The 15,818-nt window shown below is 34.1% G+C and overlaps 1 protein-coding gene across 3 annotated transcripts in view; it reads left to right on the forward strand.

Moving 5' to 3' along the window:
* Nucleotides 1-15,818, forward strand: part of CWC22 (CWC22 spliceosome associated protein homolog) — a 63,807-nt gene that overhangs the window by 30,069 nt on the left and 17,920 nt on the right. For all 3 annotated transcript variants that reach the window (XM_068544838.1, XM_068544840.1, XM_068544839.1), the window contains exons 5-12: nucleotides 741-980; nucleotides 5,263-5,391; nucleotides 6,946-7,114; nucleotides 7,499-7,552; nucleotides 10,115-10,250; nucleotides 10,340-10,546; nucleotides 10,639-10,701; nucleotides 14,892-14,996. In XM_068544838.1, coding sequence (XP_068400939.1) covers nucleotides 741-980; nucleotides 5,263-5,391; nucleotides 6,946-7,114; nucleotides 7,499-7,552; nucleotides 10,115-10,250; nucleotides 10,340-10,546; nucleotides 10,639-10,701; nucleotides 14,892-14,996 — 1,103 coding nt within the window. The remainder of the gene's footprint in view (nucleotides 1-740; nucleotides 981-5,262; nucleotides 5,392-6,945; nucleotides 7,115-7,498; nucleotides 7,553-10,114; nucleotides 10,251-10,339; nucleotides 10,547-10,638; nucleotides 10,702-14,891; nucleotides 14,997-15,818) is intronic.

The raw sequence follows: 15,818 nt of genomic DNA on the forward strand, positions 1-15,818 counted from the left end.
AAATACCCTAATCATTTTAAAAGTGCTAACTTAAAAGAGGATAGTCACCTGCATTAGTAGGGAAAAGTTATTGTGCTAGAAAATGGTTTATTTTTTCACATTGTCTCAACCAGAAGCTTCTGATATTTTGAGATTTATAGTGAATTACGAGTTCTATCAAGAAACAATTTCAAATGTTACAGTTTGTTATAACATTCTTACTCCTAAATTGCCATTATTGGAGATAAACTCTGGTTTCTCCTTTATACAACTTATCATGTACATCACAAGCCAGTTGGTCATCTTAAAACACTATTTTCACGTCACTCTTCCACTCAGAAACTAACATTAAAGATTCCTCATCAGTTCCAGGATAAACAACTTAAAGTCTTTGCTTGTCTTTTAAGATTTCATAGTCTGACTTGAACTTATCTTTCCAACTACTGTTATATATGATTCTTTATTGTTTCTACTTATTCTGGCCCAAATACTCTTGCTCAGCTTTTCAGTAGTTATTCTGTCTTCTACTAGTTGCAGAACGCCATCCTCCATTCCCCCTCCCACCTTCCTACCTTGCCCCCAATGTAAATCCTGTTAAGCCTTGTTGACCTAGTTTGTTACATTTTCTCTGTGAGGCACTTCCTTAACCACTTTTCCTTGTCTGAATTTGTGGCCCCCAAATGGTCTCACTCATTTGGTATGCAGTTCAGTTAAGAATGTAATTTGTATTGTCTTTTCTCCATTAACAAAATATATTACAGAAGCAGAGACCGAGAAAAACGCAGAGAAAGAGATGTGGATCGGAAAAGGTCCCGGAAATCTCCATCTCCTGGGAGAAGAAGCCCAGAACCATTGGTAACCCAGAGTTCCTCTGCTCAGGATGAACCTACTGCAAAGAAGAAGAAAGAGGAGCTGGATCCTCTTCTTACTCGCACTGGTGGAGCATATATTCCTCCTGCAAAGCTCAGGATGATGCAAGAACAGATTACAGATAAAAACAGGCATGTCAATATCACTAAGTATACACGGCAGTGATACCCTCATTTAAAAAAAATCATCTGTGCTCTAATTAACCTTGGCTGCTGAGAATTTGCATGAGTCCACAATGATAGAGACCTCAAATTAGACTTCTTTCCTTCCTACCTTCAGAAGCTCCACTGGAGCTCTGCTTACTATTTTCCCTGACATTAGCTCATAAGCTCTTTACTTTTTGCATGAATGAATGGAAAAGTTTGAGGAAAGATCGCTTATCTTTTTTTTCTTTCCTGTTTTCAAGCTATTCCTTTTGTAGTTGCATGCATGCCTATTAGTAATATCCATTTTTTGTCGATAATCAAGAGTAATATTGATACTTCAGAACTAAAATGGATCTTTCCAGTTGTACCAAACCAGGAGTCGGCAAACTTTTCCATAAAAGGCCAGATAATATCAATAAGTATTTTAGGCTTTGTGTGTAAGGCCAGATAGTAAATATTTTAGGCTTTGTGCATTATTCTGTCTGTTATAGCTACTCCCCTTCGCCGTTGTAGTGAATACAGTCATAGATAAAATATGTAAACAAATGAGAATGGCTTTGTTCCAATAAAGCTTTATTTGCAAAAAACAGGCTGTAGGCTAAATGTGGCTCATGGGTGTACTTTGCCAACACCTGTACTAACCTCTGAAACAGTTGACAGTTTTCTCTTTTCCCTCCTTTTCTTAGACCATAACATCTTAGACTATAGTTTTTTGCTACACTAAGGCAAACAATCAAAATTCATATATGACCATTCAACCTTTAAGTACCTTTTCTTCCCTTTGCAAAATAATTGGGATGAAGAGGAACTATGTAGGAAAGTGCAGCTAAGTTTTCAAGGCCTTTTCCTGTAGTGGAATGAGATAACCAGGAAAACTGTGGTCCAAGATTGAAGTGATCATTCAATTGCCAGGTAGTCAGGAAAAAGATTGGGATAGAAGATAGCTGTGCTTTAAGAAAAACAGATTCCAGGTGAGTCAAGAAAGTCTTCCCACATCTTTCTTGGGTATTTTCATGGCAACTTGAAAGTACTTGAGAACCTTATATAAATGAAATCTAAATTTGTTGCAAGAATTAGCTTGAAGTAGAAATGTCATTTATATAAAATAAAGTATAAATATTTGAAATAAATTAAAGTTTAAAAAATTTATGAGCAGGGCTTCCCTGGTGGCGCAGTGGTTGAGAATCTGCCTGCTAATGCAGGGGACACGGGTTCGAGCCCTGGCCTGGGAAGATCCCACATGCCGCGGAGCAACTAGGCCCGTGAGCCACAACTACTGAGCCTGCGCGTCTGGAGCCTGTGCTCCGCAACAAGACAGGCCGCAATAGTGAGAGGCCCGTGCACCGCGATGAAGAGTGGCCCCCGCTTGCCACAACTAGAGAAAGCCCTCGCACAGAAACGAAGACCCAACACAGCCAAAAATAAATAAATTAATTAATTAATTTTTAAAAAAATTTATGAGCTAGAAGGGGGACATTTAAATGACATTAAATTTAAAACTAATAAGTAAGTTTTTCTCTATGCGTCATATTCTGGCACTTGGTAGTGATGCCTGGAGTGATATGTTGAGAAGGGATTGGGAAATGCCTTCTGTGGTTTGTGGGAGTTTCATGATCATGTCGGAATTCTGCTCTTACTGGAGGCAGTAGTGGCGGCATTAGTGAGAAGTGTTCACTGTCTCCAATCCAGTCCAAAGCAATCCTAATTGTAAAAGACCGGATACATTGTTGTTAATCCCGAAGTCTGACTTCCTTATGAAGTGGGCAGAGAAGAGTCCACAGTATATGCAATTTTAAACAGATTCTTGGAAGATAATTTTATATACAGTTGAACTCTGCTTATAGGCTCTAAAAGGGACAGGAGAAGTAGAAGTGTAGTCGTTGCTTTCAGCAGATACTAAATCAGGTTAAGTGTAGGTTTCCTAATTAAGAAGTACAAGTGTACTTGATTATCATCTGTTGACCAAAGTTTAATAGGAGAGTTTGTGATTATGTATCAGCAATATCTTATTGATCAGGCTAATTGTTAAGCCATAGATCTTATTACTCTAGACAGCAGCATACTAAACGGTTGGGGTTAGGGGGCCGGAGGAGTCTTCCACCTTGGATGCAGGCAGTAAGGGAGTGTGTAATCTATAGAGAATTTAGAAACAGTAATGAAATTAACTGCAAGTCAGTCTGCTTTTTATCTTCAGTGCCTGCTGAGGACAATGTCAGTGATAAAATACTCTTCCTCGCCACCCCTCCTTGGTATACATGGTATACCACTCCAGAACAGGGATTCTGTATTTTTTTTCTTTTTTTTTTTTTTTCCATTGAAGTATGGTTGATTAAATATAAATTGTGTTAGTTTCAGGTATACAGCAAAGTCATTCAGTTATATATTCTTTTTCAGATTCTTCTCCATTATGTATTACAAGTTATTGAATATAGTTCCCTGTGCTATACAGTAAATCCTTGTTTATCTATTTAGTATACAGTAGTGTGTATCTGTTAATCCCATAATCCTAATTTATCCGTTTCCCGCCTTCCCCTTGGTAACCATAAGTGTGTTTTCCATGTCTGTGAATCTGTTTCTGTTTTGTAGATAAGTTTATTTGCATTATTTTTTAGATTCCATGTGTAAGTGATATAATATTATGATAATAATATCTTATTTGTCTTTCTCAGTCTGACTTACTTCACTTAGTATGATAATCTCTAGGTCCATCCATGTTGTTGGAAATGGCAATGTTTCATTCTTTTTTATGGCTGAGTAATATTCCATGGTATAGATATACTACATCTTTTTTATACATTCATCTGTGGATGGACACTTAAGTTGCTTCCATGTCTTGACTATTGTAAATAGTGCTGCTATGAACATTGGGGTGCATGTATCTTTTCGAATTAGAGTTTTCGTCTTTTCTGTATATATGTCCAGGAGTGGGATTGCTGGATCATATGGTAACTCCATTTTTAGTTTTTTAAGGAACCTCCATACTGTTCTCCATAGTGGCTGTACCAGTTTACATTACCACCAACAGTGTAGGAGGGTTCAGAACAGGGATTCTTAACCTACAAACTTTCAAGAGGTCCATGGATAGAATTCAGACAGTCCATGAATGTGAATGGGAAGAAAATTGCATCTTTAAAAATTGATCTAATTTAACATTTCTTTCTATCAGGAATGTAGGCAACAGACCATAGTATTAATAGACTATTTGTTGCAAATACCTCAAAATACTGTTTATGCTACTTGCAAATTAAAGAAGTTATCATGCCTACCACCACTTCTTGTTATTAATGTGTTAAGAAGCACGTAGAATACTATATCAAACTTCTGTCCTTTTCATGCTTTGAAAACTCTGTTTCAATATGATTGGTATCCTTTGTAATCCTATGTATTTATATATATTATTCTAAGAAGTTCATTACCTTCACCAGACTGCCAGAGAAGTATAAGGAAAAGGAAAAGTTAAGACTTTCTTAAGTTGAAATCATATTCCACAGAGAAATAATTATAAAAACCATAGAATTTTAGAGCTTTGAAAGACATTAGATATTACCAAGTTCATCGTAAAGAAACCCAGTTAGACTAAATAATTTACCTAAGCTCTAAGTTAAAAAACAGTGTAGCCATCTAAGATTCAGCTGATAAACCTGTACGTACTGCCTAAATATAGAGATGTTCTTTAAGATACTTTGAACAGTCTTTCAGCCCCATGATTTCGTATGACTCTCCCTTTTCCTGTAATTAATTCTATTTCTTTATGGTTTAAAACACTTAATTTTGTTTTCTTGTCATGCTTTTGAGAAGGGACATAATAATAATTTCTTTTTCATGGCTTATATTTAGGTATTTCATATTGTAATTTAAAATAAAAAATAGTTGCTTTTATTTTAAAACATTTCCTTTGAAGACAAGTTTAAGTAAATTGTTATAATGTAAAATAAGCATGTACTGAGTCTAACTAATAAATATTATAAACTGCAATATTCATGGACATAAGAACAAAATGTTATCCTTACATATCCTTGTATTACTTTATTATGTTATTAAAAGAAATTAGTCTGTACCTGAGTATCACATGTACAGAGAGTAAAATATGGTTTAGGATATAATCTGTGTATCCACATGGTCATATACTTTACTGCACTTTGGGGTCACTTTGTGAAAAGGTTGAAAGTAAAGGAACACTAAATAAGTATTTTTTATGTTATTATAACCTCTTGTTATTGTAATTGTTGAGTAAGTTTTCCTCTTTATTAAAATCAATTCTTTTTAGCTTAGCATACCAGAGGATGAGCTGGGAAGCCCTAAAGAAGTCCATCAATGGTCTGATCAACAAAGTCAACATTTCCAATATTGGTATTATTATTCAAGAACTTCTTCAAGAAAATATAGTTAGAGGAAGGTAAGCATCAGCTGTTTTATTTGTAGAATTTCATAGCACTTTTTCAAAGGAACATAATATCTACATGAATAATAATCATTGATTTATTATGCTACTTCATTTCAAAGGAAGTTTCAAGGAATATTTAAAATACAGTTCCTGTAAAAATGTAAGCTACTAGCAAATAACTTATACTCCACTGTTATAGATTATGTGGAATTTTTACTTTTTGAGAAGCTTTGATGTCACATAATAATTTTTACACATATATTTGTTTACTGAATACTTCCAATAAAATTTTAAACTCATGAGGAATAATAAACATTTGATTTTTTTTATATATACGTAAAGTGCTACCTCAGACCAGTTTAATTTCTAATGAAAGCAAAGTGGGAATGTGAACGAAATGAGAAAGATTAGTAATAAATTTTAGAAAAGCAGAAGGGAATAACAACCATTTTCTGTGTGGTTTTTAAGTAGTTGTGATATTTTAAAGGGTCAGGAAATAGACATATTCTATATTCTATTTATTATTTTAAAATCTGAGGGCTGTTTTCCCATGTCATTTCATATGACCTTGATTCATCATCTCAAAACATTGGGGATATAAAGTAAGGTGTAGCAGGTTGTGAGAGTTAGTTAGGTGGCCAGGAGGCAGCCACTGTCCTCCGAGGTAGGGAAGAGCTCTCACATTTTACTCAGAAAGAACAGACTCAGAGAAGGGTAGATTAAGATCTTACAGTTTATAAGCTGAATTCTCTTTCCTCATTTTCTACTCTAGTGATTCAGATGCCATACCTAAACCTGATAACTATAAAGACATTGTTTTTGTGCCTTTTGACAATCCAATAATTAATTATTTGTCATTACATTTCTAAAAATAACTCTTCATTTAGCCCACTTTGTATCTCTCCTCTTATCAAATATATGTAGAAACATGCCCATTTCAAAATGAGTTAGAAGGTAGAACCTTTTATTTTCCTGTCCTTGTTTTAGCGTTATTTTTGCAGTGCTTTGATTATGTCTTTATCTCTCTTAGGAGAATTCCATATTTCCACTTTTATTTTCAAGAACAATAGACTTACACCTATCTTTAAAGATGGAAACCGCCCAGATTTGTCTTTAATCCCAGAATTAACTTATATGAATGATGGGCCCATAGTGGAAATTTTACTTTAAGTTCAGTACTTTTGACGCAGGTTTTTTTCTCCCTTCATTTTTTTGATAAAGTTAAGCAAATTAATACAAGAAGTTAAAAACTCAAATTCATGATTAGGTGTAATGAACAGGAGCTGGAAAAGAGAAATTATACTTAGAAAATTTTTTGAAAAAAATACTGTATTAAATCTGTCTATTTTATATATGTACAAATTGAAAATTGTTTCCTCAAAACCAGTTTTTATTTATTAGTAAGACAAACTCTTCCCCTAGATAAGAGTGGTGAAAATTTAGTCCTGATTTAGCTTTTATGATGATTTACAGAGGAGTAATATAGCTGGATTTTAACTGAGTTTTTTTTCCTTCTAATTAAACTGGTGATTATTATTGACTCCTTTTCTTTTCTCTTTTAATCAGAGGCCTGCTATCCAGATCCGTTTTGCAAGCACAGAGTGCTTCTCCAATCTTCACCCATGTTTATGCAGCATTAGTGGCAATTATCAACTCAAAATTTCCACAAATTGGAGAATTAATCCTCAAAAGGCTAATTCTTAATTTTCGAAAAGGCTATCGGAGAAATGATAAGGTATATATAATGGACTTGTAAGTAGACTGCTACACATGGCAGACTAATAAACCAGTATCAACTGTAGTGAGCAATGTTGATTTCTATGTAGGAATTCTTTTTAAAATTGAGTGTTTCGTGAGAACTTTTTTCTAGTAAATATTCCTGGCCTCTGATAATGAGCAGCAAAAATGATGGCATTTAACTGTTGAATTGTAACTGTTGATCCAGAAATGGCACTTTTTCATATGTATTAGTTTTTATTTTATAACTTTCTTACAAGTTAAAATTACCTTGCGTGTTACATATTTTAAGGAGAGTATGTAAGTGAACTGTAGACTCTGTAGATAAATGAAAATTGGTTTTAGTTTATAGATTAACTTTGTCCCTACTTTCTCTTTTCAGCCACTTTGTCTGACGGCTTCAAAATTTGTGGCACATCTTATTAACCAAAATGTGGTAAGTAATTATTTTCAAAATTTGGTTCCATTCAGTGGCATTAGACCGCAGGCTTGATGCCACTTCAGTGACACCTTTGTTTTGATTTATAGTCCTTTGGAAAAGTATGTTGAATATTTTAATTTTAGAACTATAATAAGTACATTTTTTAATATAAAGAGGAACCCAGAACAAGTGTTGTATCAAATTTATCTAACTCTTAATACTGTACATGGTTACTTTACTACACATTTTTCCTTCAAAAAGTGTAATGTGTTTTTTTTGTTTTTTGTTTTTTTAAATTTTTATTTATTTACTTATTTATTTTTGGCTGCATTGGGTCTTTGTTGCTGCATGTGGGCTTTCCCTAGTTGCGGCAAGTGCGGGCTACTCTTTGTTGTGGTGCGCGGGCTTCTCACTGCAGTGTCTTTTTCTTGTTGCGGAGCACGGTCTCTAGGTGCACAGGCTTTAGTAGTTGTGGCTCGCAGGCTCTAGAGCACAGGCTCAGTAGTTGTGGCGCACGGGCTTAGTTGCTCTGTGGCGTGTGGGATCTTCCCGGACCAGGGATTGAACCTGTGTCCCCTGCATTCTCAGGCAGATTCTTGTCCACTGTGCCACCAGGGAAGGCCGTGTAATGTGTTTTTATTTAAAAAGTTGCTATTTCTTCTTTTCCCTGTACCTAAGTGTTCATGAAAACCTAACAGCTGATATTCTTTAAAAAGAATGCTATTCCCCAGAACTGCATAGTATATGTGTATATTCATATATATAACTACATAGTATATGCATATATTCATATATTCTTAGAATCAGTTTATAAAATATTGTAGATTAAATAATTTTAATCTGTTTTAAATGCAGAAATTTATCATTTTATTATTTAGTTTTTGTGTTTATTTTGTATTCTTCCACTGTTTGAGAGTTTTGATTTAGCTTCATTTTAAACGTGAAAATAGTAAAATTGCTCTTGTTCATACTCACAGTTTTCCTTCAGATATATACTGTTGTTTTTTGTTGTTTTTTTTTTAATTTTTTTTTTTAATTTATTTTTGGCTGTGTTGGGTCTTCGTTTCTGTGCGAGGGCTTTCTCCAGTTGCGGCAAGCGGGGGCCACTCTTCATCGCGGTGCGCGGGCCTCTCACCATCACGGCCTCTCTTGTTGCAGAGCACAGGCTCCAGACGCGCAGGCTCAGCAACTGTGGCTCACGGGCCTAGTTGCTCCGCGGCATGTGGGATCCTCCCAGACCAGGGCTCGAACCCGCATCCCCTGCACTGGCAGGCAGACTCTCAACCACTGGGCCACCAGGGAAGCCCCTATACTGTTGTTTTTTAAATTATATCTATACATAAGGAAGAATTTTGAAGTCACACTTAATCTTATTTCTCTAACATTTAATAATATTTTAATTTTTTCCTATATGAAATTCTTTCCACTATTCACTTTAAGAAACCTTTTAGATTTTAACCTAGTCATATTATTACAGTGATAATTTTCTACTTAAGACCATGGAAACTTAATTTCACATGTCTGTAAACCTAATTTCATAATCTATAACAGCACAGATATTATGTTTCAGTTTTTGAGTATATATTACACTTATATTGGAGATATTTTTGGAATTGACATAAACCAGTTAAAATGATAAATATTTTACATCTTCCAAACTGTGGTACTGGGCAATGTTTTCTTGTCCCTAACGTAAGACTTCAGCCTCGCCTGCCTTCCCAAAATAAAAGCAGTATGTATTTTTGATGTTGTGCTAAATGTAAGAGGATATTTTCCTGAGTTGAGATTTGGACTTTGTCTCTCTCCATCTCAAATAAGAGTCTAGTTTTAAAAAGGCATATATGTGGTCTTTTGAACATGCCTCCTAAGTCCATTTTCTTTTACAGCAAAGCTTGTCAGTAGAACTTTATTCCCTCTCTACCTGGCATTGTTTATAAAATTCTAAATTTTGACCATGGCCAGTGTAGAGTTTGATTTAATTAAAAATAGAAGTGTTCAAAACTGTTGTTGTATGCTATAAATTACTGGAAAGATATTTTCTGAGGAAATTAGTATTCATTCATGTAGCTTAAGAACTATTTGCCAACAGAGTTGCTGAGAGAATGAATTGGGAAATGGATACAGAGTTGTGGTCATGGAGAAGGATATAAAAAGAATCATGTTACTGTTCTTCATATAGTAATTATGAAAATATCTCAGATTAAAAATTAGTAAATGACTTTTTAACTTATATTTTGAAGTTAATTATGGCATTTCCTATAGCTAATATATATTTCCTATATAGAGAGTATAAGAAGAATATTTCTTCTGGAGATAAATCATATAATTGTATTCAGTGTAGTAAATTAAGACTTTTGGAAAAATCAGAAAGTTCTTAACAGATGCATAATGGAAGTGAAAGAAAAATTGTATCCCATATTTGGAGTATTTTTATGTACATTATAAATCTTTGCTCATCATATGTACAATATTATCACTGCAAAAGCTAGATTTACTAATTTTTAAAATGACCATCGGTAGTAGATTAATATATGTAAAAGCATTTTCTCTGTTCTATGTGTCTTCATTCTGTTCAAGGCTCATGAAGTTTTATGCTTAGAAATGCTCACTTTGCTCCTGGAAAGACCAACAGATGATAGTGTTGAAGTAGCTATTGGTTTTCTTAAGGAATGTGGTCTCAAATTAACACAAGTGTCACCAAGAGGAATCAATGGTAAGTCTATATCCTTGGTTTGATATTGAGCTTTTATTTGAGTATTGTAATATGTATTGCTTATTTTCTTTTCTTTCTGCTTAACTTAGCTATATTTGAACGCCTTCGAAACATTCTCCATGAGTCTGAAATTGACAAAAGAGTTCAGTATATGATTGAAGTGATGTTTGCTGTAAGGAAGGATGGATTCAAGGACCACCCTGTTGTCCTAGAAGGACTTGACTTAGTTGAAGAAGATGATCAGTTCACCCATATGCTCCCTCTGGAAGATGACTACAATCCAGAAGATGTTCTTAGTAAGTCAGGGGTGGGCGTTGGGAAGTGGAGTACAAACAAATGTAAATATAGAAAATAAGCACTAACTTAACTTTTAATTTTTTTTTTTGAGATGTTTTCAAGATGGATCCTAATTTTATGGAGAATGAAGAGAAGTACAAAACTATTAAGAAGGGTATGTAGAATTTTACAAAATAATTTCCTTTGGATAAGTAGAAGCAATTCATGTAACGATATAGTACTGATAGAATGGTATAGATCACTGACCGCCACCTATTGAAATCTTTGCTCTATGAAGCCATTCTCTTCACTGTTTGCCCATGCATTATTTTTCTCTCTAGTGCTTATCCATGGTATTAGTTCATTCTAAGTTATTTAACTCATTTTCCCTCTCCTCTTTCTATTTAATTATGCAGCTCGTAAGCTTCATCCCTCTTAAGAAGTATTCATGTATTACCAATGGCCTTTATTTAACTTAAATTGCCACCCAATTTAATATTCAATTCAGTGCTGTACTTTATTATAAATTTCTATACTTCATTATTTGTTGAGGGCAGGTTGATATTTTTCTGATAAAATCAGTCACAGTGCTGGATGTGGTATTGGTATTTAATATACTTAATAAATGGATAAATTGATTATTTTATCATTTGTACATCATTAGTATATTGTAAGCACTAACTTTGTACAGATACTGGTTTGTATTTTGTTTTTGCCATTACTAGCTTAGTCACCTAGAACAAATTACTTGTTTGATGTAAGAGTAAATGTTACTTGTTTGTGTAAGGATAAATAAAACACAGTGTTTTATATTGCCACAGAGCATGTATTTAGACACTGGTACTGGGGGGTTTTTTTGGGGTTTTTTTCATGTGTGTCATCATTTTTCTTCTAAAGCTAATATCCAGAGTTACTTATATCATTCTATTATATTCTGTTACATAATTATATATATTATTTTATATATTATATAATAATTTCGTGGGTTTATTTCCCTTGAGTTGTGATTTTACCTGACAAATACTTGCAGCTGTGAAAGCTCCTAGGAAGAGAGAGCAGCGACGTAGAACTCTGTCATTGCTGCGATCTATGCTTTAGTCACGCTTAGAAGTGAAATGTTGAAGGGTAAAGGTGTTAAGAAGCTTCCAATTTTATACGTTATCCTAAAAATCTGGTACAGCAAATAGGATTCTCTCTTTAGTTGCTGTTTTCCTAGGGGGGTTTCACTGCAACAGCCAGATTCCTTTTTCTCTAATAAATTTAGTTTCCAAACATGGAGAAACCCCTTAAACCCATTTTCTTCTTTTCTTATGAACTTCTTTTTCTACTGTCTCCCTAAAAGACGGCAAATGATTTTGTGGAATTCTTATTATACCTGGTATGGTTTTGTTTATTTATTTATTTTTTTTGAACTTGGGAATTCCCCATCCATTTCTTTAGGTTCTTGGCAGTTGGCCAAGAAAGTTGTACTTTATTACAACATTTCTTAAACTCTGTGGTCTCAGGATCCCTTTACACTCTTAAAAATTATTGAGGACTCCAAAGAGCTTTTGTTTATGTGAGTTGTATCTATTGACATTTACTTATTAGAAATTAAAACTGAGACTATAAAAAATATTAGATCATTTCAAAATAATAATAAACCTAGTACATATTTGCATAAGTTACATGTTTTTATGAAAATAACTACAAAAAGAAATTTAAGAAAAAGAATGGCATGTTTTATATATTTTGTGCAGTTTAAAGTCTGGCCTAATAGGAAACAGTTGGATTCTCATATTGTTTCTGATTTCAGTCTGTTGCAGTAGGTTGTTTTGATTGAAATATATGATGGAAATTTAGCCTAACCACAGATACGTCGTTGGAGAGGGAGGAGTATTTTAATAGCCATTTCAGAATTATAATTGTGTATATTTCTGTTTAATACTATTCCAATTAATATTTAATAGCTAGTAGCTTCTTAATGATTTAATTGCATTGTGAAACCTGAAACAATATCCACGAATTTTCATACTTTGTTAACATTAAAATCCATTGGCCTGTCACTTTGAACGGATCTTTTACTCGTGTGTGATTTCATAACATGTTGCATTGGTCATTTGGAAAATACTGATTCACTGAATTATTCACATCTTCCAAGTATTAACATGTTAACATTTTCAAAATTAAATTGACACATTAATACAATGTCAAGAAATCACATTTATTCATATTACCACCTATCTTATCAGAAAAGTCTAAGTATTGGGAAGCTGTCAAGCTCACAGGGATGGATACAAGTTTTCCAAAATTCTAATTTCCTCTTGAAAACTCTTAATTTGATCATGGTGGCAAATACCTGAAAATACCTGTGTTCATTTTCCTTGAAATGCTAGTCTCACTTTGTTTATATTTGAGAAAATGTCTGGTAAATACCTAACAACTCTAGTTTGTCTGCCATTCTTTCAAGTAAAAATGAAAAATATGGCTAATTCATCTTGCAACTCAGTCACACAAGTGCTTTTCCTCGAGATAGCCACCACCATTGTACATTTGTCTTTAACAGAAGTGCTATGTATGAACTCCATATTTTCTTACTCAGACTATTATAAATGCCAATACTCAAGGGCTAAGATTTAACAGAATTAATAATTTTATATTTTTTCTTCAAGGGCATTCTTAAATGAAACTCTGTGTGTGTGTGTGTGTGTTTTTTCCCCTACTACAATAGTGTGGCAGTAAAGAGTACAATGACTGCTAGTGCAGTTCGATACCTTGATTTTGCTCAGGATGCAGCAAGTTTTAACCCCTCTTGCTTTTGCATCATCATTTCAGATGTCAGCACAGTGAAAAGGCAGATAATACCTTGGTATTATTATGAAAATAGTTTGACCTCACAGACTACCTGACAGGTCTCAGTGATTCCCCCCAGGACTCACAGACCATGCTTGGAAACCACTGCTTTATTCAGTTAATAAAATCCAGTTGTCATGGCCTAAGTGATTTCAGTAAGTAGATCTTAAAGTGAAGAGATAAGGAGAGGATGATGTAAATGACTAGGCAATCCATTTGACCTTAATTCTTTCAGAAAATGTTCTAGAGCTGGCATTAAAAAATAGCTGCAGGAGGAAGTGGGCACAGCTTTAGTAATTAGCACCTTAGAGTGACCCAGGTGTACTTGTGTTTTAGGTCTTACAGCATTTGGGAAAACAGCAGGAGTGCCTGTCTTCCTACTATTGAATACTAAACAGTTTCCTCTTTTAAAGGTCTGTCTAAGCCACATTATGTCATAATAAACTAGACACTTCAGATCATTTCTTGAAGTCACAATTTATTAGAAATATTCTCAAGGAGACTTGTGTGCCAGCTAAGGGCTGAATGACAACTCTCCATTTTTATAAAATGATTTGTTTCTCACAGTAGGAAGTTCTCTGCTAACATTAAGTATTACATGTGGCTCCTGATGTGTACTACTTGGTTAAATATAAGGAAATTAGAATTTTCCTAAAACTTAGTTGACCCCAAAACTATATGAAGTCCTGTCTGATTATAATAAAAATGCAAAAGTGAATTGTTGTCTAGGTTTGTAAAATCTTTGTCAGACAGATAGAGCACATACCATTGGGCAAAATACGATTCTAGTTTTCGTCATTTATTACCATTAACATGATGACTGGCCTTATGTAGTCTCTTATTTACATCACTGTTTTCGCCCAGTTCTTAATGTGACATGTATTTTAAGAAATGATATTCCAATGAAGTGCTCATCTTACCAGTTTTTCTTAAAGGCCTTTAAACTTCCGTTTCTGTTGTACATATGGAAAGTCTATGGATTGATTGTAATGTTCTATTTAATAAGTATACATTTTAATAAAAATCTCACCACTATTTATGTAAAGTGAATGCTAAATTACACGATTTTTTCTTCTCCCTTCTTTGTCTTTCAAAAAACACTCTTAGCCTAAATTCTTGTTTTCTATAGCTAGCCTTAGCTTCTTATGATAGATTATCTTCTTTCTGATGATGAACTAATAATATTTTGACTCCAATATGCTAACTTCTCTGCCTAGTTTATTGTTCCAGTGCTCTTGCTCTTTTGGAAAACCTTCATCTGCTTTTTCTTTGTTCTTCTCATCCCTTGCTTGTTTCATGGCCACTTTGTATCTGGCAGAAGAATTACACATACGGCTTTCTCTAGTCAAATTAGTTACAATGCTCTCTGAATACTCAGGGAATAACATGAGGCCTGTGTGATCATCTTCGCTGGTTGATAAACTGTTAACACCACTATGGGTTGCAGTGAACTGAGAATTATCTTCTTGGAATGAGATGCATTTGTATCCCTTGCTCATTCATATTTTCCTAAACCTATCTTTGTTCTTTTAGAAATTCTTGATGAAGGAGATAGTGACTCAAACACAGACCAGGATGCTGGGAGTAGTGAAGAGGAGGAGGAAGAAGAGGAGGAAGAGGGAGAAGAAGATGAAGAAGGTAAAAGTATAGCTTATTCAAATAAGACTGTAAAATACTCCCAAGGTAATCTACTGTAGTCCTCTAAAACAGTGGCTCTTAATTAATCTGTGGAGGGTTGCAAGCAATGCTGCTGGCATCTAATGGGTGAAGGCTGGAGATGCTGTGAGTCATAAGACTGCCCCCCACAGCAAAGTACCAGTATTGGCAAGGTTGGAAGACCCTGCTCGGAAAGCATTAAACAAGGAAATTCATTTTTTAATATTAACATAATTTTAACTTGACACTTTATGACTTTGATTATAAACTCTGAAAAAGGTACATTCATGTTGAGGGCATGTGATTTATGCTACCCTGGCATGAATGTAACAGATGAGAGTGACTAGATATTTGCTCTTTATGTTGGAAAAATAGAGTGGAGAGGCCCAAAGCTATATTTGAACAGAAGCAGGCATGATGTTCTTCCTCCTCAGGTTTGATTATATTATTTCACAGGAAAATAAGCTCAGAACTTTACTTTGGTTAAGTCTCAGTTAAAACATCAGCACATACACTGGTCAATATTTACTTACGTTACATATTTGAAAATATTAAAAGTATATCTTTCCCTTTTAGGGCGTAATGTTCTGTCTTAGAGTATAGTAGCTCTTCTACAACATGGTTTATAAAAATGAGTTTGATTTTTTCCATTGTCTTCCTCATTTAAAACATCTCCTAACCATGTACTACATTTAACTTTAGCATTTCTTTGATTTAATGTGAAAATACTATTCAAATAAAAACTATTAAATGTCTATAAGGAAAGTTTTCATGCATTAGGTAAGAGAAAATTTTAACAAATAT

The sequence above is a fragment of the Eschrichtius robustus genome, chromosome 5 (genome assembly GCF_028021215.1).
Source record: "Eschrichtius robustus isolate mEscRob2 chromosome 5, mEscRob2.pri, whole genome shotgun sequence".
Classification (NCBI taxonomy): Eukaryota; Metazoa; Chordata; class Mammalia; order Artiodactyla; family Eschrichtiidae; genus Eschrichtius; species Eschrichtius robustus.